General features: G+C 37.2%; 1 protein-coding gene across 4 annotated transcripts; it reads right to left on the reverse strand.

Moving 5' to 3' along the window:
• Positions 1-3635: 3635 nt before the first annotated feature.
• Positions 3636-18789, reverse strand: LOC117502904 (single-minded homolog 1-like). Of its 4 annotated transcripts, none has more exons than XM_034162047.1 (11): positions 18490-18789; positions 16862-16944; positions 16688-16777; positions 16447-16555; positions 16113-16198; positions 13995-14194; positions 13781-13887; positions 13543-13690; positions 7156-7312; positions 6617-7001; positions 3636-5150 (listed from the first exon to the last, which is right to left on the reverse strand). In XM_034162047.1, the coding sequence occupies exons 1-11, from the start codon at positions 18662-18664 to the stop codon at positions 4408-4410; spliced, it is 2283 nt and encodes a 760-aa protein (XP_034017938.1). In that variant the 5' UTR covers positions 18665-18789; the 3' UTR covers positions 3636-4407. The 4 variants fall into 4 exon arrangements, with proteins under 4 accessions (XP_034017938.1, XP_034017937.1, XP_034017940.1 ...); XM_034162046.1 differs by having other exon boundaries at positions 6617-7004; XM_034162049.1 differs by lacking the exon at positions 18490-18789 and having other exon boundaries at positions 6617-7004; positions 16447-16551; positions 16862-16906.
• Between the last annotated feature and the right edge of the window lie 4421 nt (positions 18790-23210).

Below are 23210 nucleotides of genomic sequence, written 5' to 3' on the forward strand. Positions count from 1 at the left end.
ATCATGTTTATAAAATTGCATTACGAGACACACATAGCCAACATTTACAGAGTAACAATAGGGTATTGGTACCTCTAGGTAGGTCCTTCGGCTGCTTCCTTGTTTGTACTCGGTGTTGCCACAGCAAATCCAAGGTGGATCTGCATGTTGAACTGGCACAAATTTTATGCCGGATAACCTTCCTGACGCAACTCCACATTACATGGAGAAATGTGGCAGGGGATCAGATTTGAACAGGGTACCTTCCATGCTGAAACCAAGCACGCTAACCACTTGGCCACCACCCCCTGGTTATTGGTACCTCTAGATCTTTAAATCTTTAAATGTTTTTAATGCAAAGCGTATAGTTTAAAAGTGCTAAAACTATTAAGAAGCTATTTTTTTGTTGGTTTGTCTTTTGCTAAACTATTCAAGTGTAACCATTTCTCAATGATCGTTGAGCGTCTCCTCTGCCTTGCCTCCCTCTTGTAATTGCAAATGCTTGTTTTAGCCTTTGGTCCAGCACATGGCGCAAGCTAAAGAATACTGTTCTAGCAGATCAATGTAAATCACGCTCTTGCTTGTTTAATGCACTTAGACTGTCAAGTCTCAACCAATAAGTGCTAACATTAGCTTGTATCTAACTTTTGCGTGACGTTACAGTTTAATCGTGCTTACCAACTGTACTCGGAGGTAGTAATTTCCCAATTACAACCCCCCGGGAACTCCCCCTGAAGTTGGGATTCCAACTCATCAACTTGTTCGAACCCCACATACCCGTAGTTCACCATCCAAAATGGCTTTTCAAACGTCAACTTTAGTAAATGCTGTAGTTTTTTTTTTTTAGTTTAGGATTCTGTCCTAAACACACAATACTGTCCTATTTCTGTCTGTGGTCATGTTGCTATTGTATTATTATGGCTAAAATACCTCGTAATGTGTTGTTTATCAGCTGATGCTGCTAACATTGGCTAACCCAATTGATGTTGTTAGCAACATCAATTGGGTGCTATAAAGCTGTAAATGAATGCACCAGTGGAATTTCTGTGCCATCTGTCTGTTTATGTGATGTCTCTATTGTGAATTGCATATTTATAGCACTCTGTTATACGAAACCTTTGAGATGTTGAGTTTATTTTCCAGGTTGTGGTATTGTGTGGACTCTGGAAGGGATTTACCTGGGGTGTGACGTAAGCAGTCACGATGTCCAAGGTAAAAGGAATGTTAGTTAGCTAAAGCTAAAATTTGCTATATTTAAAATTAGCTAACTAATATTAGGTATATTTTCTCGGTATTAGCCAACTAATGTTAGGTAATGAACCCTCCACTTGCCATTGTCTAAATTTGCAGTTTGGCGTGTTCCCCAACGTTCAACATAAACAATTCACACGCTTTACTCGAGCAAATATGTTGCCTAATGGTAGACATCGGGGTAAATATACAAATTTCTGCAAATCAGACCGAATGGAATTTCCATCAATCTTTCACAATTTGACCATCGACGTGAATAATTTTCAACACCCCAGTTCCTTACCACTGAATTAACACAACGTACAAATTCTTCCAATGACATCATCAGATTCATCCTTGTTTGATATCATGTTATTTGTGCGATATTGACGCAAATCACAAGAATTTCAAACACATTCCCCGTGGAGTTTAATGAAAGCCTCTCGCGCTAATATACAATTTGTTTTTACGAACCATAAAATCTGTTTTTCTGTGAACATCTGTGGGAAAACTATAGGGCTTCTTTGGTTCTGGCAAACACACACCTACAAATTGTAGTTCCATAATATCCCATTTCTTTATATAGGCCTGTGCAACAGTGCAAAGTCTGGGCAAACGGCCCAGTGTTTGGCTGCATTTGTAACAAGTCTACACGTGAAAGCCTTCAGGGCACATCAGGCGAAAGCCTCTTTGTTAAGGAGGTGGGGGACTAGGTCTGTTATTATTGAAGTATTGCATACACACATGGTTCTGTAACCTCCGTGGTGTCAGCAGCAGCGATCCGTAAGTAGTTCTACCTCCTGGAATGACAGCAGCAGTGATATCTGGCACACCATCATATGGCCATGTCAGCGGTGACTGATGGGAGCGCCGCATCCAGGCCCAGACCGCGTCCAGGTCCGTCTCGGCTCAGAATAGAATCAGAATAACTTACATACATTAAAATCCACAGTGGAGAAAGAGGCTCCAAACGCAGGTCGCGGCACCTAAATATGTAATTTTCCAACACAATTTTATGATGCACTTGTAATTAAAATGTAATCGTGTCAAGGAAACAAAGCACCACAGACAAAATGTTGTTGTTTGAGACTTTTTAAACCAATTAATAAATAATCATGTTACTTCTTGTCCAAAATTTACATCATAAATTAAAAAAAATAAACTAAAAACAGTCAACGGTTTTCAGATAAAATTGGTTTCAATCATTTAACCCAAAGGTTGTGAAACCAAAATTCCAGGTGGTCTGTGATTTAAGAATTTAAAGCATATGGAATGCTAATGAGCTGGATAAACATTAACTCACATAAAAATAGGGAAAATTATATTCTGATTTGTAAATAGGGATGGTTTTGGTCAAAACAGCAAATTCTTATATACAACACTTTTATTTAAAGTGAATATGGTGATTGAGAAGGAGTGGATTCATAATCTTTGTGCCATTAAGTCGAGATTATTTCATATATATATATATATATATATATATATATATATATATATATATATATATATATATATATATATATATATATATATATATACACACACATACAGTACTGCACATATATTTAGACACTCAAGAATTTTGATAAGTGTTTGATGCTTTTAAAGTTGTATCATCTTAACTCTAGTATTTTTTTAAATGGTTAACTATCCCAAAAGTCCCACATTTCTAAATTTGGGCATGAAGCAATTCTCTTGTTAAAACACAAAATGTAGCCTTGAAATAGCTCGTTTCAGACTTCTGTGACATACGTACCACAAACCCATATTTTACATGAGATTTGTCTCACATATTTAACCATTTAAAATCAATTATTAATTTACAAATGTAATATATATATATATATATATATATATATATATGAGGTAACGCAATGACAGTTTTTGCTAAAGAGTCAAAATAAATTGAAAGAACTTCATTAAATACAGTGCAATTTCTTTCTATCTATCTATCTTATAATTGTGGGTCACTGAACAAAAGAAAAAAGAGAGTATGTACTTCAATTATCACCTACATTGGAGATTTCTAGTAGATTATCCTTAACACATTTAAAGAGGCCAAACTATTCACCTTTTCAGCAAACTAATATAGGTCACCTAGACACCAAAAACAACATGCATCACAAACAAAAATAAAAACACATTTTGAGTTCTCTAGGAAGTACTCTGTTTCTGTGTGTGTTTCTTTAATTTAGACGGAGCTGCTGGCCACGCCCCCTTCGCCCCTTCAGAAAGATGGCATCTCATACCCTCTCTGTCACAGACTGTGTGGGTATGTCACACAGAGTTCACACAGTAGGCGTATCTCAAGTTCAAATATGGACTTGTGTTACGTATGTCACAGAAGTCTAAAACGAGCCTTTTCAAGGCTACATTTTTGTTTTAACAAGAGAATTCCTTCATGCCCAAATTTAGAACTATGGGACTTTTGGGATATTTAATATGACACTCAAACTATATGTAAGTACCCAATAAATAATCTGCAAATTATGACCCCTTTAAGCACATTAAATGGGCCATTATTTGTGCAGTACTGTAAAGTAAAACATTCTCAACTCAATCTGCAAATTTTACATTGTTACATGTCATCAGTATTTTTTTTCCCGTCTTTCCACATTACTTTCTAAAAATAGTCTCACCAAAACTAATTTAACACCACCACTGGGACAGAACATATGACACGTCCTGGAAACAGCAACTCCGCAAGTTGACTACTGACAAATACCAGAAAACAGTGACGCCTGACGACCGCTTTCCTTTCCCACGCTGCACTTTGCATGTCACACAGTGCACTCTGTGCAGTGATGTTTTCAGGTGAAATGAATGGAACAACGCCTTTGGAAACTGTCCACGACAGATTAATTCAGACGGTCAGTGGTGCGTGAGGCATTTGGGACTGAACCATCAGCTTGATGATTAACCAGATACTGAACTCGCCTTTGCCTAGAAGTGAGTTCGTTTTATCGCCACATCCCTACATCATGTAACAAATCTCAGTGAAAGGTGATGAGTTCATGAGGAGTAGCTCATCCGAGTCTTTTTAAAAGGTGATCCAAAGAAAAACAATACAGTTGTGCTGAACGGTCCACAAACTGATCACCAACCCAGTGTACAGGTACCTGTAGGATCAAACACTCGGTCTGTGTTTTTGTCTTGACATGTATTTCCACCACCGGGACCAATCTGCATCAGATATCGTCAGCTGCCATTGGTTATGATAACTGAGGTGGCTTTGTGTCCCTGCATCTGCTCGGCCTGCATCCTTACGTGTGACGCCATATCGTACTGGACACTTCCGCAGGGCAAGCCCGAGTAGCTCCGCAGGTTCTCCGGGTCGTACAGGTGCTCCAGGGAGTACCCAGCCAGCGCGTAGGCCATTTGCCTGTCCAGCGGCTGCCTCTCCTGTGCCGGGTACAGCAGCGGGCTACCGTGAGATTGCGACGGGTGGGGAGACAGATCAGTCTGAATGTAGTCTTTAGCCAGAGGGAGACCTGACTTGGGCATCCCATCAGAGCTTGGGCTGCTGAGACGAGACAGTGAGGCCGGACTGGTTGTGTTTTCGTCGTTGTCGTGCGGCCCGAGCGCTTTGATGCTGTCACGGTGATGGAGACGATCGGAGGGGAGGTCAATGCCTGGGGCTCCCGGGCCGCGGCACACCACGCTCGGCATGGTGAGCTGGGAATGGTGGAGTAGGGAGGAGGTGAAACACGGGCTGTGATCCTTCACGAGGTCTGAGACATCCAGCGACCCCTTGTGCTGCTGCAGGCGGTTCTCTTCCTCTTTGATCATCTGCTGCGTGGCACGGATTAGTGTCTCCATCTTGCTCGGCTCTCGAGGGCTTGCGCAGAAGGGATCGCCATGGTAGCGGTCGCCCGAATCGCTGGTGGACCCGCCTCCATCAGGTGAACTCACTATGCTGTCTTCATCCCAGTGGGTCCGTCCTGTCGTGATCGTTCAAAGACCAAATATCAGCACAGAGTAACAATAATTCACCGTTTTTGCCTGTTTACGAAAATGAAAATGCTCTAAAATAATCAATATCCCTGACTGAAAGCTACAGTTCTACCTAATTATGAATAAATCCACGGTAAGAAGCCGATCTCACTCCACTTTGTGACGGCATCACAAAACAAGATTTCATCTGTTTGTGATATCGTCACGAAATGCATCACATTTTCGTGACAGTATCACGAAATTTATCCATGATGGTGTCACAGAATTTGGGGTGATTGGGGGGGGGGGGGGTGAGGGGGAGCATAGGGGTTATGGTTAGGGTTAGGATCGAAAATATTGAACTAAACGTGACATATTTTGTGACAGTATCGCAAAAAATAAAACAAAACAAATGTGAGATTGAGCTGCTAAGCAAGCAAAAAAATCCCCAGAATAAAATACTTAAAATATATATTAGTAAATGTATTCAATTAAATGAATGAGGTATTTAAAATCTCCAAAGTAACAACAGCTAGCTATTTTAGTTTTTTGATTTTAGCAATCGTATTTATTGAATATGAGTTGACAAATAAAATAACTGATATAAAGTATGATCACAGCCAATAAATTTGGCTGTAATCTGTTGAATTATTTCTTTCCTTCGAGTAATAATTGAAAAAAATACAGAGAATGTTCCTATATATATATATATATATATATATATATATATATATATATATATATATATATATATATATATATATATATATATATATATATATATATATATATATATATATATATATCATCCAGTTGCAGTTCACAATTGAAAAATGCTGTCATTGTGTTGCAGCACTGTTTCCTTATTTTATTTAAGTTACTGTCTTTATATAATATGTTCTATAACTGGTGCTAAGTTTCCATTAGGTGCAATGTCATGGTGCTGACATTGCACCTAGCGTTAGCATGAGTATCGCATAATGCAAGGTGCTAAATGGGCTAACGCTAGCAACAGCTGAGCGCCTCCATTGACAGCAACGGATTCATAATGGGCTTAAAAAACCTAATTAGTATTATAATTTTGCTTAGAAAAATCTGTCTGTATAGCTTTAGGTAATTTTACACATTGCCTGAAAAAAAATTACAATCTAACTATGTGTTAGCAGACTAGGTAACATATAACAGATACACAGATTTGGGCCTTAGTGAATTATGGTATATGTATGCATAAGGGATCATAGTCTGTTGGCGTGAGTGTCTTGGTGGAAGCACAGTGGGGGTTGGTTTGCTGTTGTGGATGTGAAATGTAAAATAACAGCTTTCATTTGCAAGCAATTTTTTTTAAACACATGGTAGCAATCGGCGTACTGACAAGAGATAGCGTAAACAATTTAGCCTCTCCCATTTGGAAAACAGCTACCAGAAGAAGTTAGTATGGTGCTACTTTCAGAGCCAGATGGTTTTATCATCTCACCGTGAATGGCCCCGTGGTAGGATGTGATTTTGTAGCCCTCGCTATTCTCTACTGAGGATTTTGGTAGCGAGAGTACAGACCGCGTGGCGTCCCACCACACCTCTCGTCCTGACTGTGGGGTTCCCAAAAAGTAGCGTCCGCCCTGGCATCGAACACAGTCACAGGTGGTGGTGTGAGGGTGCACTTGGGCATGGGCGAGATCTTCGTTGGACAGACCCAAGCCATAGCACAGGGAGCCCGATTCCGGATACAGGCGGTAAGCGCACGATGTTTCGGCAACCTCACCGGGATCCAACAACTGAGGAGAGGCCGAATCTGTCAGTGGGCTGCCGCCCCACTGGCTGTCCTGGTCTGACTCTGAACGTTCTGGGTTGAAAGCTGCAAACTGCTGCATAGAAATAAAGGGAAAATGAATTTCCCTTTGGGATAAAGATGTCGATCTCTCAGACCTGAGAGTTTGTGATTTGAGCTTCATTCTAACAATTAAGCTAGTATTGGGTCTTTCTTCTTTTAGCGCTGCAAAATTGATAGTTTATTACCTGTGGATAGGGTGACACTCTGGCTTTGGCCTTAGCCTGTGTCAGGCGTGACTTGGTGCTCTTTCTGTCTTCAGTATGACTGTCGGCGTAGGGAAAAGCTGGCTTGCTTGGGCTCATTTGGTCCAAAGACAGCTGCATCCCTTTATACTCTGTGTCCCTGTTCACGTGCAGATTAAACACAATATATAATATAATATAACACAGTATCAAAACTCTTGCATTGGACCACTGCCCAAAAACACAACCGCCATCATGGCAGGTAGAAACAAGTAAAATACAGGATAGCAAACCAGCATAATATACAGTGATTAGTTAAAATTCTTGAGCTGCTATGGTTAGTCTGAAGGCCTATTTGGACCCAAATGAAAATATGCTTGTCAACAAAGCTTTTGTTCAGCTAAGTGGGCCAATCACCAAGTCGGCGAATATCCAACCTTTGTAGAAACGTGGTGCAAAAGTGTGGTTACACTTGGAAAGAAATCGACAAGTAGGTCCAAAAGACTGTTTGATGGAGGTTCAGTGTAGATGATTTATGCCCCTCAAGTATTCTTGTGCTTCACATTCTTCTAGGGAACCACTCCCTTGTCTGCTGTAGACCACTGAGCAGCTTCACTGGAGCAACTTATTGCTGAGTGTCTATGAGTGCTCTCAATATATACATACATAGGATGTCCTTTATTACCTTGTAGAAGGTGAAAGTCCTAGTGATGCTTTTGAAAACTTCATCACTATTGGACATAAAGGGTACCATTCTGCATCAAACTGCAACACAATGTCAAAGGTATTGCAGTGATTCCTTCAACAAGACAGCTTTGTCTTTGGGTATCTCTTTCCTTGTTCATAACTTCCTTTTCTCCATCAATTCATCCATCTCTTCTTTACCTCAAATTGTTTCATGGTTGTATTTTTTTCGAACCTAAGTAAGGCCCAGGAGCTTTTCACCAACCATGTACCCCAGATCCTAGAGAATCTTGAGGATGTATCTTAAGAATATCTGCAGATCCTCTCACTGGAAGATATGCAGATGGGCAATCAATCCTTCCAGTGTGTTTTAGTTCTAGCTTGATGTTTTCTCATATTTGGTATACCAGGGCTCCTTGCAGGTCAAGGAGGTAGATCGTCAGCTAATGGCTGGATGTTTCTCCATGGGGTTGGGTTCATCCCAAAAAACAAACATGGCATAGGGTTTGCTTAAAAGGTATTTTGGGAAAGATGTTTGAGCAATGGATTTTGTGCTGATTGCAGAAAGTGATTTGATCAATCCAGACTTTCTAATACTTTTTAGCTCATATTGCTCCGGGTACTGCATGCATACATTGTAAAAATAAATAAATAAATAAATAAATCAGCCAGAATAAATCTGTCAAGCAAAAGAAAAAAAAGAAGAAAAAAAAAGATAGATAACGTAACTACCTTTACAGAATAACCTATAAATTATATGGTATAAAGTTGTTGTAATTTACTTTTTTAACATTTTAAACCAGTAAATCAACAGCATTATTTATTTATTTTTGCTAAATTACCATCACAATGTTTTTAAACTAATTGTTTCCCCATTAAATGAGATTTTGTTGTGTTGCTCCCATACTGCCCAGAGCCACTATCACAGCTCTAACTGTATAAGGTGAATGGCCCTCAGGCAGCCTTGAACCTGGAACATTTTACTTTGGAGACGAACATGCTTTGCACTATTGTGATGTCACACAATAGGAACTACTGTGAATAGAGAATGAATTGCATTTCATGTTGCCAGATTAATATTTTTTACTGTATTTGTACAGTGTATGTATGTTAATATGAAGAAATGAAAACAATCATATCTGTTTAGAATTGAATAGACTATATGGAATAAAAAGGATTCTACAGTTTATTACATTTTTACTACAGTTTTAACTATAAAATGTACAATATTTTCTCTAAAGTATTTTTTTCCACAAAAACTGATTTTTTTTGGATTTTTAATTTATTAATTTTTTTAAGTGTAATCTGGTAACTGTAGTGCATCAAATCACAAAAACAGTACTCTTCTATAGCAGGCAGGTTGACTAATATTGAACACAGATTCGAGAGACAGTTCATAAACCTTTCGTAGTCTGAATGATATAATGACTGTAAGGAGCAAAAAAAAAAAAAAAAAAAAGAAAAAAAGAAAAATGCAATAATAGAAGTTAAGAGATTAAATTTGCCTGGTTCTCAACTTTGAGTACACAGAGAAAAAAAAAAAAATAATAAAAAAATAGCAAGACACCCGCAGGAAGTTAATCATTGTAGCTACAATGCAACCTGGACATTGCACAATGAGCCATGGTTTGGCACAAACATGCTACCTGTATGTGTTCAGGCTGCTTAGGGGCCATCTTTCACAGTTTAACCCACAGTCCTGTGGCTGAACTCAATGCAATTGCAACTGTGAAAAGGCTCCCGTGTCAAGTGTTCAACAAACACGAGCCTATTCTTAACTTATCACATCAACCGTATGTAATAGCAGCTGTCTGGCATTTGAAACCCCGTGGCCCATCCTTGACCCTGCACGGCTAGCCTCTTTTGACTGTAAATATGACCCATTCTTTCTGAATAACTTTGGTGAAAGGCTGTGTTTGGATAGTCAGTACGCAAGTATAGTTGCAGTGCCTGGTTCCTGCATCCTATCTCTGCCCCGGCTGACTTGCGTCTGAGCCAATATTGTCGGGACTTTGTGCAAACTCAGCTGTGTTAGCCAAACTGTACCTCAGGGTCAACGTCGGAACAGCTCGCGTCTGAAGTATGCCACCAACCAACCCACAAACACGACGAATTGTCGGGTTGTTGTCAGGTTAAAATGCTTCTAAATTGTTGTTGGTTTTAGCGTAGTTGCTTGGTGTAGTTTTCTTGCATTTGGAGTTTCAGATCCTTCTGCATTTGATTCAACGATGTGTCTGGAACTTCACTAGTTACTTTGTTTTTTTCAATCATCAGTGCACTGAAGGAAATCGATAACTGGAGAGCAGCCACGTCCATGCATACACCTATAGACACACAAAGCAACCATCGAAAAAACAACGCGGATCTACCAAACCTAACAAGTAAAATCCAACATGTGCTCCAGCTATGAGATAGCTATTGATTCCTAGTTCACCGTTTCATCGATTTCGCCTTCCTTAGACTCTGGATCAATGGTGACGGTAGAGGTTTTTTGATGGGGTTGAACCATGATGTTTGTCTTGCCGTCTCTAAGGGCCTGAGTGTGCTTGGTGTTCTCATAACACTGAGCTGCAGCTTTTTGTGGATTTGTAGAGAGAGATTACAGAGGGATAAAGCAACAGAACACAAAGACCGATCATATCATCAAGTAAGCTTCAAGCATGGATTTAAAAAAAAAAAAAAAAAAAAAAGTGTCGACAATGATTTAACTAAATCCAGGTAAAAATTTCTATCCTTCAGCTAATACCATTAAAAAAACAAAAAAAACAAAAAAAAAACATAATTGCTTTTGTCCCAGATTTCCCTAAAACCTACTTTTACAAAGACTGTACAAATGTAATTTCTGGGGTTACATTTCAAAATGCAACCACTTGGCTGAAATATATGATTAACAATTAAAAGGCACAGAACTCCACAAAAGCCTAACATTCGTGGAATGTTGTATCAAAGTTGACATTTTTGCAGCATATTTATAGCGCTATTTTAAACAAAACACCAACTTCAATAGCATCACTCATGTCTGAATATACATTTAACGGTAATAGATAATCAATATTAAATTTCATTTCGCTTGTTGAGTATGACTGACAGGTTTCTTCATCGGTTTTAGATATCGATTGACATGTTGAAAAATTCCACAAATTGCTACATAACAGAGGATCCATAATACTCATCAGGATCAACACCATTATTTACATGGTTGGGCTTGGTACAATAATTAGCATGAAAGGTCTCACTATATGGAAGTAAACAAAATGAGCCACCTCAGAATCAGAATCAATACAAACATATGGTGGGGTCTTCCTTATAGCAAAATTAATCATTCCACAAAGCTTCAGCAAGATTGGGTAAAAATCTTTTGAGAAATCCTTTGAATTGTTTAATATCATGTTTTATGTAAATAAAAAATATGACATTAAATCAACATCTAGATCCTGATCAACATCAGAATGGAATGGGTTCTTCTTGGTAGACTTGTTAATCACACACATTTTGGAAATGGGTTAAAATCTTTTTGAGAATTTGTTTGAAATGTCAAAATACCATATTTTACTATGCAACTAAAACAACGTGAAACATATATAATCAGTAGGTGGATTCCAGTCAACAAAAAAATGGATTATTTTGCTCAGTCAACTTGGCCATTCTTTTAATTTTGATGGAGATCACATGAAACTATTTGAGAAATGTATTAAAATGTGAAAAGACAATTTTTATAGACAAACAAATGAAAGAAAAATTATATAATCTGAATGCCATTTAATATGCATGATCCTTCATTGTGTTATACTTGTTCATCCAACAAGTTTTCATGAAGGTAAACTAAAAAAAAATAAAAAATAAAAAATTACTACACAAGTTTAAAAATGAAATTATACATTCTATATCTGGATCCCAATCAAAACATTAGAATATATTCCAGTCAATAACATTGCAAATTTATTGACGTATGGAGAACAGTTAAAAAGTTTTTGGGAAGTTAATTTAAATGCCAAAAAGTCTAATTTTCTTAGGCAGATTCAAGAAAACAAATTAACATAATTGACATGTGGATTCATATCAAAACCAAAATAAAATACGGTTTTCTCTTGTTTTAATTCTTTGCTATACAAAATTTTACGGAAATTGGTTAAAGTAAATCTTTTTTGAAATGTTGACGAAAATGCCACCATAAAGCCCTGTTTTATTTTACTATGCAAATGAAAGAAGATAATGATACTTCAGTTTTAAGTTTAGCTCAGTTTAACTAATCTACATCTGTATCACAATCACAACCGCATTGGAGTTGGTTCTTCTGTTCAGTAAAATTACTAATTTTACAAAGTTTCATGGAGACTGGTTCAAAACATTGAAAATTTTCTCAAAAAATGAAAAAAAAAAACTATGATGTCAATTAAAGAAAATAAATTATACATTATTATTATATACATTATTATCGCTGTTCGTATTCAGATCAGCACCAAAATACAACAGATTTTGTTTTCTCTTGTTACAGTTATTTTTCATACAAAGTTTTGATGAAATTGGGAAAAAATCTTTTTGAAATGTTGATGAAATGGCACCAAAAAGCAAATGAAATGAATTATGCTAATGAGCATCTGGATCATAATTTAAAAATTGGCCATTTTACAAGGTTTTGTAGAGATCTGCCAATTTTTTTTTGTTGTTGAGAAATTCATCAAAGCTTAAATATGATTTTTTTTTTTTTTTACACTTTATACTCCAAATTAAAGGAAATAATCTCTGCAAACTCTACAACTGTATCCCAATCTGCACCCAAGTGGGCTCTTCCTCTTTGTACATTGGCAATTCGACATGATTTTGTGGAGATTGGCTTTTGTTTCTTTTTTGAGAAATCGATCAAAATATAAACAACAATAAACGCAACCTTTCTTACTATATAAATGAAAACAAAGTAATGATACAAAAGCGACATCACGATCTCGATCAACACTAGAACTTAATGGGTCCTTCATTTCCCCCAAACTGATTATTTTATAAATTATTTTTGAAAATTGGATCAAAAGCTTTTCAGAAATGGTTTAAAATGGCCTATTTTGGCCTATGTTGTTATAAGTGGAAGACAAGAAATAAAATAGAATCCACATTCAGATTCTAATCGATATCAAAATGTATGTCCTTTCTCTGTACTCTGAGAAATAAAATGCCATATTGAGTTAATATAATTATGTTAACTGGTTGCAATTAATTGTAACCATTTGTTGCAATTTTCTTTCCCATTTAAACAACCAGGTTTTGTGGGAACAACTGAGATAACTGGACAAACTAATTTGTTAGTATCTGTTTTAAATTAATTATTCTACAACATTTTGTGGTTAGCTTGAAAACCTTCTGTGAAATTGCCATATCTAGCTATAATTGGAAGTAAAGAAATTGGACATCCAGGTCCTAATCAATACCAAAATACAGTATGTCGTTTCTTTTGGTAAAACTCATTACTCCAGGTTTTGTAAAAAATATCTCGATAATCAGGCAAATGGTCAAACACCATGAGATCTCTGGTTCTAAAGTTCATGGTATTGGTTATTACAAATTAACGACTACCCACTCTTGTGCAGTAATGATACACTGTTCAAGAATAAAACATTTCACAAAATCTATTATTACTTCAACTAAATGCCAAAACTGAGCAGCTCTCATTACAAATTTATGATTTTTGGGAAGTATATCATTATCGAGACTCACGTCAGGACGTAGTTGACGCTAACTATACAGTGGGGTCGTGAAGATCTGCTGTTGTGGACAATCGTGGCATAACTCTGGACCCAGACCCAACCGCCATGCTTGGCCAGGAACCGATAATACTTTGTGGTGACTTGGCCCTTCACAAGCACTAAAGAAGACAAACCATTCAGAGAAGAATTGAGGATGGACAGTTGGGATCTTGCAAAGGAAGGTCAATCAACCTCAAGGTGTAACTCACAGAGGTGGTGCGCACAGCGGAGGTGGAAGATGTCACAGCTGTGGACGTGATGGTACAGAGTCTTCTCGATCAAATCCTGGGGCTCATAACCTGTCAGCTCTGCTACCCTAAGGGGGAACCAAGAGGGGATGATCATGTTCATCATGTTTTTGAAAAGCACTCCTTATAAAAACACACAGTTCTGAGTTCAAGTTAATTATTCACAGATGGGCACCTGGAGTCGAGGAAGATGAGCTTCATGTCCAAACTGGCTCTGAACATGAACATGTTACTGTGCAGCTTGATCTCGGTCACAGCACTGGGGGGCAGTGAGTGTCCCACAGCCACCAAACCCACGTTCTGGTAGCAGCTCTGTAAGGGGGACATGTCCAAACTGTACTGACGGATCTTCAAGTAGCCACTGCAGTGAATCACCTGCAGTGGAGCAGAAAAAGACAAGTAGATTACAAAATGCCCTGTTATAAAGAAAAAAAAAAGAAGCTGTGCCATACAGTAAATATACTACAGATACACAACACCAGTATATCACTGTTAAAAGAAAACCCTAAAACTGCATGCATATTTGTTCTTGATCTGATTTGCACTTTATGAGAAAATCAAGTGTTATCGGGTTTTTAAGAACAACTTCATTATTACATGATAGCTGTAAGCTGTCTTTAAATGGTCAGATACTGGATAACACTTACCTAGAAATCAAGGGATGAGGTTTGCGTCTTGTTAAAGAAATAGGAAACTATGTCAAAGTTGACTTTTGTGAGAGTTTTGCAAATTATTATTATTATTACTAGCAGAGGGCCTGTTTTTGACCAAGTGAAGGGTAGTTACAAAATTGTCAGCATTTTTTGTTTAAATAAAAAATACATTGAACACGGTTGGAATTGCTATTTCACGTTCTGTATTGTATTGACTTAGAATAATTAATACCATTATTTCACACATGCCAATACAGTAGGTGGCAGTATGCACTTCTCAAACTGGCTTGCAATCTGCCGATAAACATGAAGTAGTAATAGCTTTCCTTTTTTTTATTAACTGATAAATGTTAAATTTACTCTGAGTGGCAGTGCCCCACAAAAAGTGCTTGATTTTCTTGACAAGTTTTTTTTTCCCATTTTGATATTTATAATCCTTCCCTTCTCCTAGCTCTAACCATAACCATAGTGTAAGTGTCTACCCACACCACACCCTAACTATACCCCCCAGACCTCCCCCATCACCCCACATTTCATGCACCTGTCACAAAATGAATTTGTGCCCCATTACAAAAAGCGCCCCTTTTTCGTGCCCCTGTCATGAACCCACAGATTAATGTACTTTTCGTAACTGCTGTGAGACTAGGTTGGCTAAAAGAGTAGACATGTTGTTGGCAAACATATTGTATTCTTGCGATTCGCTAGAAGTTAGCAAGACCAAAACAATTATGGCAGCAAATATGGAGCCTTGATAATACATACTAGAAAGAAATTGATGCTTTGACAGTGGCACAAAATGTAACTTGAAAATACCCAACCTGGAAGGACTTGATGATAACCCATTCCTCAGCAGAGTCTGACAACAATCTGACCTGTTTCAATAAAGATGTTGGCGGAATAACACAAGGTACAACACAAATTATAGGTACGATTACTATTATTAGTGTTGTTGTTGTAAAAAATAAGGAATTTATATCATAATTTGTGAGTGCCTAAAACTTTTGAAAATAACAATGAAAAGCTGCTATTACACACACACACATTATGTTTTCAACAATTATTACATAATAACTGGCAACTATTTTTATGGTGTCATGTACAGGACAATACATTTACAAAGAAATCAATACCCCCTCCCCAAGCATGAGGCTTGTAACTTATTTATATGATGAAAAAACCTGTTAAATTAACTTTTGTTGTAATTTATAAAATTCAAATACACATTTTTATTACAATGATATGTGCTTCAATGTATTATTTATTATTATTATTATGAAAAATACTGGTATGTATCATAATTTGCAGGTGCCTAAAACTTTTGAAAATAACAAAAAGCTGCTAATATTTGTATATCTTTACATTTGAAGAAATGCCGACTTCTTTTTTTTATCCGATCTTCACTTTATAAGAAAATCAGGTGCATATAATTGGTTTTTATAACAATTTCATTACTACATGATAAAACTGTCAACAAAACTGTAAAATTTGAGTTTTGTTTGATTTTTTTAAATACATCTGGCACTTGCATGCTTATATTTATTTTGAACAGAAAATGATTGTAAAATTTGTTAAAATGATGTAAATGGATAAATGTGTTAAAGAAGCAAGTAGTTTTAAAAGAACTAAATAAAAAGTCTTACCTTGTATCCACCACTCGTAAGACCTGCATTTCGTTTTGCCAACACACATTTCATCCTCAAGAAGAAAGAACGTTCCATTTCATATTCTAAAAAATAAATAAATAAATAACTATTTTTGATAGCATAAAACAACAGAAAGTAAAGACAATTTATTCTTCAAAATACAGAATCTAAGGTGCATTATTAATGCAATGTACATAGAAATATGTAAGGGCAACTAAGCTCCAATTTTACTTCAGGTTTTCTGTACACACATATGTGCATAAGTGTAACATCAGCTATGAATATCTCTGCTGGGTTTGAATTGTGATGTGTTCACAGTGGAGTGTGTCACCTTGCACAAAATGTGAGTGGTAGGGCTGATGAGGTGTGAGGACAGCTGTCATCTCATCATGGTCGGCAGGATGAACATATTCATAAATACTGTTCCCAGTCAACTCTACCTGTTGACAATAACTCAGGTAATTAACATGTTAGCTCCCTGCTGGATCATCATGTGTTTGTATTTGCACACTGTTATCACGGCCCCGCTGACTGATCATTACACTGATAGAAATGTGATCGTGCACACAGACCTGAGACAGTCCTAAATGGACCGATGCCGTCTCTGAAATATACATTATCTTCCCATCTGGAGCCACAACAAAGATGAATCCGTCCAACGTCTGCAGATAAGTGACAGCATTCAGTTAGTGTCTCTCCGCTGCATGGAGCCATTTATGTTATTGTGCTGTTTGTATCAAGCAAACCTGCAACAAATGAGACCCCAGTTCTCGTCCAACATTGTCCAAAGATCTCGTTCGACTTGCATGACCCCAAGCCTCACCCAGACCTGGGGAATGATGGGGAGTGGTAGACACACAGAACAGCAACATTGTTTTTGTTGCATTTACAATAAAATGTAAGATTTTAAAAAGTATGCACCTCTAAATTTATTGAAAAACATTAATTGAAATATGACTACTGATATATATATAGATACATAGATAGATAGATAGATTCAATTCTGTTGAATTGAATCCGTTGACTATATAATGCAATTTAATTAATATGAAGATTTTGTACATAGAAATTACATGCACACACACACATATATATATATATATATATATATATATATATATATATATATATATATATATAACTGTACATTACTGTGCAAAAGATTTAGACACCACCATGTTTCTGTGCGAATGTTTCACAATTTTTATTCATTAGTATGCCTGTCAATGCCCAAATTTATTTCCAAAAATTAATTTTCAAAAGCAAAATTAATTTTCAGATAATCGTGTCTATTTTATTGAATAAAGTAGCATGTTACAGACAATATAACAGCTTTTTAGATTAATAAAAACCTGATTGCAAGACAGCAAATGGGATCATAATCAATAAATCATGAAATGACCATCATGATGTTCACATGAAACTCAGGGATAGTTCACCCCCCCCCCCCTCTTTTCCCAAATAAATAAATAATTAAATAAAAATTAACACCAATTGCAAAAGAGTAATCACACAAGATATTAAATTTTAATCTTCATTTCTTGTACTATTCATTTGTAAATTTCAATCATTTAAAATAATTTGCACTATGTTTGCTTTATGAAACATGTCATCATGCCTAAAGTGTGCACATTATTGTTATTATTATTATTAATAATAATAATAATAATAGCAGTAATAGTGTTGTAGTAATAGTCGTAGTAATATTTGTATTTGGCAATGTAATAAAGAAAAAAACGTTCTGTTTGAAACTCGTTCAGTGTGATTAAAAAAATGGCAGAAAGTTGGTAATTAATTATATGTTCCCGTCTCTTGCTGTAAATAAAAAATAATTACGGATCACTGCACCGCCAGAATAAATAAAACAAAAATGTAATATATGTTACTATTATTATTATTAAAATCAATTTTACCGTTAATTGCATTGATGTTATCATACAAATAAACCTTTTGTCAAATTGTAAAAATTATATTAAAATTTTATATTCTTTAATATATTAGATTCTTATTTCGTTGACACTCAATCAACCGCGTCACTACAGGTCGCTATGAAAAAATAAATTGTGTTGTTTCGCACATGAAAATTGGTTTTTGCATTTGGTGACGCGTTTGTGCGCTCTCAAAATAAATAAATAAATCAATCAATCAGAGGTAAATGTATAATGAAAGTTTTTGAGTTTTTGTGGTAAAAAGGAAAATTCATGAAAACTGCATTCATTATCCTACTAGTCCATAAAAATTTTAAAGGGTTTTATTTAAGTTTTCTGTTTCTATTTGATAGCACATATTTCGGGGCTGTGATCTCCACAGGTATCAGTGCGTAATTGGGGAATGATGTTTTTCCGTGGGGTGCCGTGGAAAGCGGAGCTCTCACCCTGAGGGAACACGATCCTCATCTTCAGGTAGCTGGTGGTCAGCCTGATGATCGAAGCCTTGTCCAGCTGGGAGGTGATGGCTGACGGTAAAGGCAACATTTTAGCCAGTTCATAGAACTCGCTGTTCTCCTTTTCCCGTCTAGTCCTTGCGGCAGTTTTGGATTTCTCCTTCATCTCGGCCTTTTCGCACCGCGGGTTCTTCTGGTCATTCAAACCACAAACCGGACGGACTTCGTTCCGCTTTTCACCCGTTTCATTCTCGACGTCTGAATCAAAATAAACGCTGGTATTTTTTTTAAATGAGAATACAAAAGGCTTCCGTTATTCCTGATGCGTCCTGATGGATTCGAACCGTTCTGCTCGTTAAAACTCCAAAGTGCCGCCGCTGGTTTTCATCCATAACCTGAAAAACCACCACAAACACATAGAGATATTATTTAAATTATTCCTGCACTTCGATCACCATAAATCGGCAGATATTACCTAAATTTCTTAAAAAAAAAAAACTAAAAAAAAAAGTCAGAATTGACAGCGCAAAATTTAAAACGGCTAATTTACCAGTCAAACAAAATTAAACAAATATTAACAGTAAAATTAAAATAAATGGTACGCCTATTTAAAAGATTACTGAACTGCAGAATTATGAAAACTTTTAATGATACTCCCAAAGTTAAATCACTCCTTAATGTCAATTGATTTACCAATCAATATAATAATAATAATAATAATAATAATAATAACAATAACAACAATAATAACACGAGAAATTTGATACATAAACGAATAAAAAAACCCCCACAAAATGTTGGTCTTCAAAAATTACTGTAGGTCTGCTTTTATTGCCACACAGCTGCGGAAATTGTGTAACTTATTTTTAAATGAAATGCCAGGATTGACTCGGGGTAGGGAAAAAAAAAAAAAAAAAAAAAAAAAATATATATATATATATATATATATATATATATATATATATATATATATATATATATATATATATATATATATATATATATAAAGAACAGGCATAAAAGTATAATAAATGTCGATCATACGCCAAGATAATTAAATAAAATAAATGTTGTAAAAATCCGGAATTAGAAATCAAATAAGTGCGTAAGTAAATAACTAAATAAATAACTTACACAGCACAATAAAATGAATAATCAAAGAAATGCATAAATAGGTTTTTGAAAAGAAAGAAAGAACGATTACAAAAAATGCACTACAACAAAAAACATAAATAAAATGAAATTTACGTAATTGAAAAAAATGGACTGAGTAAAAAAATTTGTCACACATTCTAACAATTAGAGAAATGAAGTCAACGTAAAAAATTGCGAAACAAATGTTAGGGGTGCAAAAATAAACTTCACATTAAAATCAGCAAGCAAGTAAATAAAATGAAAATGAGGGGAACTTAATAAAAAACAGGAAGTAAACCCGGAATATGAAATTTAAAAACACAGCAAAATGGATTAATTTTAAAGGAATTTAAATTGCAAAAAGAACCGTGTAGTATACAAAAAAGTTCAATCACGCACGATAAAGGAAATAAATTAAAAATAGCAGCATGAGAACGCAATAACTAAACAAAAACTGTGAAAAGAAAAGGGAAATGACATGATCAGAATTTATTTGTTCGAAAAACTGACATATCAATGTCATTGCGCAACCCGGTTGTTTCTTGAAGCAGCCAGCCTTTTTGTAAAATAAATAAATAAATCCCAAATATGTTTTAATCTCAACGTGTCTCTCATAAATTATTTTATATTTGTCCCGTGTGAGGTGGAAATTGCGTCAGATATTGCGCACAGCAGCTTTAGTGTGACGTTGAGGTGGAGAGAAAAAAAAATATAAAAATAACGAAACGCTACAACGCAGAAGAGACGACATTTGATCCAAAACAATTCCTGAAACGCGTGGGAAAACCTGCCACGTGTTCTCACCTCGGAGGCCGATTAAAACCAAAAGTTAACATCCACACTGACAGCTTTGTTGCATTGCAGCATTCCTACCCGCGCTGACTGGAATTTCCTACATCGGGATCGATCCCGCGGCCTCGCGGGCAGCCTGCTGGGATTTCCACCTGTCTTGAACCAGGTTCACCAGTCGGCCCAGTTACGTTCGGATTCAGCTCCTCCTGGATTTCCACCCGGAAAGGCGAACGGACCGTGCGCTGCATACACCTCTCCAAATTACAAGGACGCGCAACGAGTGGCATTCGTGTCCGGCGAGCCTCCTCTCGTCAACTGCGTGCCGCCCCCCACCCTCCCCCCCTTCTGGAGCCGCTTGGGCTCCGCCCAGCTTGTGCCCACCTCGTTCTGATTGGATGGAATCTCGGAAGCGCGAGTTGTGATTGGAAACCCTGCCGCGGGCGTCACTTTGGCACCGGCGCAGGTGTGCGCGGCCCGAAGAGGGGCCTGGATTTGAGCTTGTTGCTGTGTTTTTGTCATTAGCGATCAACCCGAAAACCCAGCCGAATCAAATCTGCAGAAGAAACGGAATATAATAATAACAAAAATAAAAAAAATGCGCGTTTGAAGTGCCACAAAAACAAAGCAGTCAGCGTTAAAGAGCTGGGTTGCGGCACAAATGGCAGAAATCGTATCATTTAAATGTCTGAAATCAATTAATTAATGCGTTTTAGGCTGAATTCATTACTAAATATCCAAAAATTACTAAGAAAACATTGCGTTGATATGTTTTAAATCATCCGCAATACTCCACATTTCCCGCATTTCTTCTTAAATCATGCTCTTTATCGACGTGACAAAGCATTCTTCAAGCTTGACACAAAATTATGAAGTTGTTTTGATTTTTTTCCACCTGAATATTCAAGAAGAGCATTTAAAAAAAAAAAAAAAAAAGACGCAGGCCTCAGATTGTTCATTTCCCATGTAGATCCGTGCGTCTTTACGCACCGTTGGATGAGGAGGGGGTTTTTGTTTTTATTTATCTTCCCATCGTTATTAACCTGTGTTGTTTTCAGCTGTTTTTGCAGCTTGCATTTTTAGAACGTCAAAAATATTTTTCTGCAGCTTGAGGCGAAGATTGGGGTGGGGGTGGGGAAGGGGGCGGTCTTGTGCCGTAGTTTGGTGTCCGTCAAACGCGTTTATGTGAGGATTAATTTCCACGGTGCGGATCAGACGAAGGCGCCGCGGCGCATGGAGTTTTTTAATTAGGTGCCGGGCCATCTCGGATGGGTGGAGGGGGAAGAGGGGAGAGGTGGGGTTGGGGAGGAGGGAGGCACAGACAGGTTGGAGCGGCGGGCCGTGGCGACGGGGACGCGGACGCATGGCGGTGAGCTCATTACGCACGTAATTATCCCCCAAATTGGTGCCGCATCCTGCCGTAATTGGGACATCCTCCCGCTGCGCCACCTCTCCCCTCTCCACCCAACACTCCGCGTGTGTGAGAGATACACACGCGCAAAGAGAGGGAGGGAGGGAGAGAGAGAGGTGTGTATAAACGGTTTTTCCTGCAGGTCTTGCAAAAGGTTACAGCTTTCTATTTTTCCCCTCACTGCTGAAAGATTAAAAGCAACAAATTGGCAATTAGAGGACAGCCTCAGCTGCTGGTGGTCTCAGGTTCCGCTGTTAAATCAAACAAGGTGTCGCTGCGCCTTCACATCTGATGCTTTCAGAGCTGCCATACAGTATATCACCCCCCTCTGATTTCCTTCCTCTTTTCTTTCTTTACATAAGTCAAGCTCAGGTCAGAGGTCACCACAGTAAGTTCATCTGCTCCACTCTATGGAGGCCTCTCTGTGGAAATTTGGTTATTTGGAATTTTCCTTGATGATCTTCCTGATGCAACCCCAGATGTACATGGAGAATGGGACACATGGCTTTAGACTGGGAACCTTCTCTCTAACTACCTGCAGCATTGTGCCGCCAGTGAGGAAAATCCATGCAAACAACATGCACTATTAACCCAGGACCTTCTCCATAACCACTGGGCCACATACTAGTTCCATGCATGAGCATAGGACAACAACAAGACCGATGATCTGCTGCCACAACCCAGAATGAATGGGAGCATTTGAAAAACAAAAGGAATTTAAAAAAAATGTAATCATGCATTCATGCTTGACTTTTTTAAGCGGTAATTTTTACCAGCAAATTTCACTGAGCCCCAGTCTAAACAGAGTTATAGCAACTCTATCATAAGGTGAAATCAACTTAATCATACTGAAATCAACAGTGAAATAAAGTGAAAGGAACAGTGAAGTCAATTTTATCTTGGTGAAATAAAGAGTGAAATCAGCGCCATCACAGAGGGATCATTTTTTGTGATATTGTTACAGAATGTGTTACATTCCCCTGACTTGTTCAACGTTAAGCCACTATTTTTAAATAAATGTTTTTTTGTGACACCATCACGAACATGTACTCAGTTTTGTGATGGTATCACAAACTACTACATTACTCCTTGTGATGCCATCACATTTTTGCTGTGTGACTGGCCGGGCTGATAATAAAGTGAATTCAATAGTGAAATTAAGTTTCATAGAGAGAAATTAACTATAATAGAGTGAAGTGAACTTTTTATCATAGAATGACATCATCTTCATCATAGAGTGAAATCAACTTTATCAGAGTGGAATCAATAGTTCTATCGTAGTGATATCATCTGTATCATGGAATGAAATCAACTCAATTAGAGAATGAAATTAACTATTATAGAGTGAAATTACTCTATCACAGTAAAATCAACTCTT

The sequence above is a fragment of the Thalassophryne amazonica genome, chromosome 21 (genome assembly GCF_902500255.1).
Source record: "Thalassophryne amazonica chromosome 21, fThaAma1.1, whole genome shotgun sequence".
Lineage (NCBI taxonomy): Eukaryota > Metazoa > Chordata > Actinopteri > Batrachoidiformes > Batrachoididae > Thalassophryne > Thalassophryne amazonica.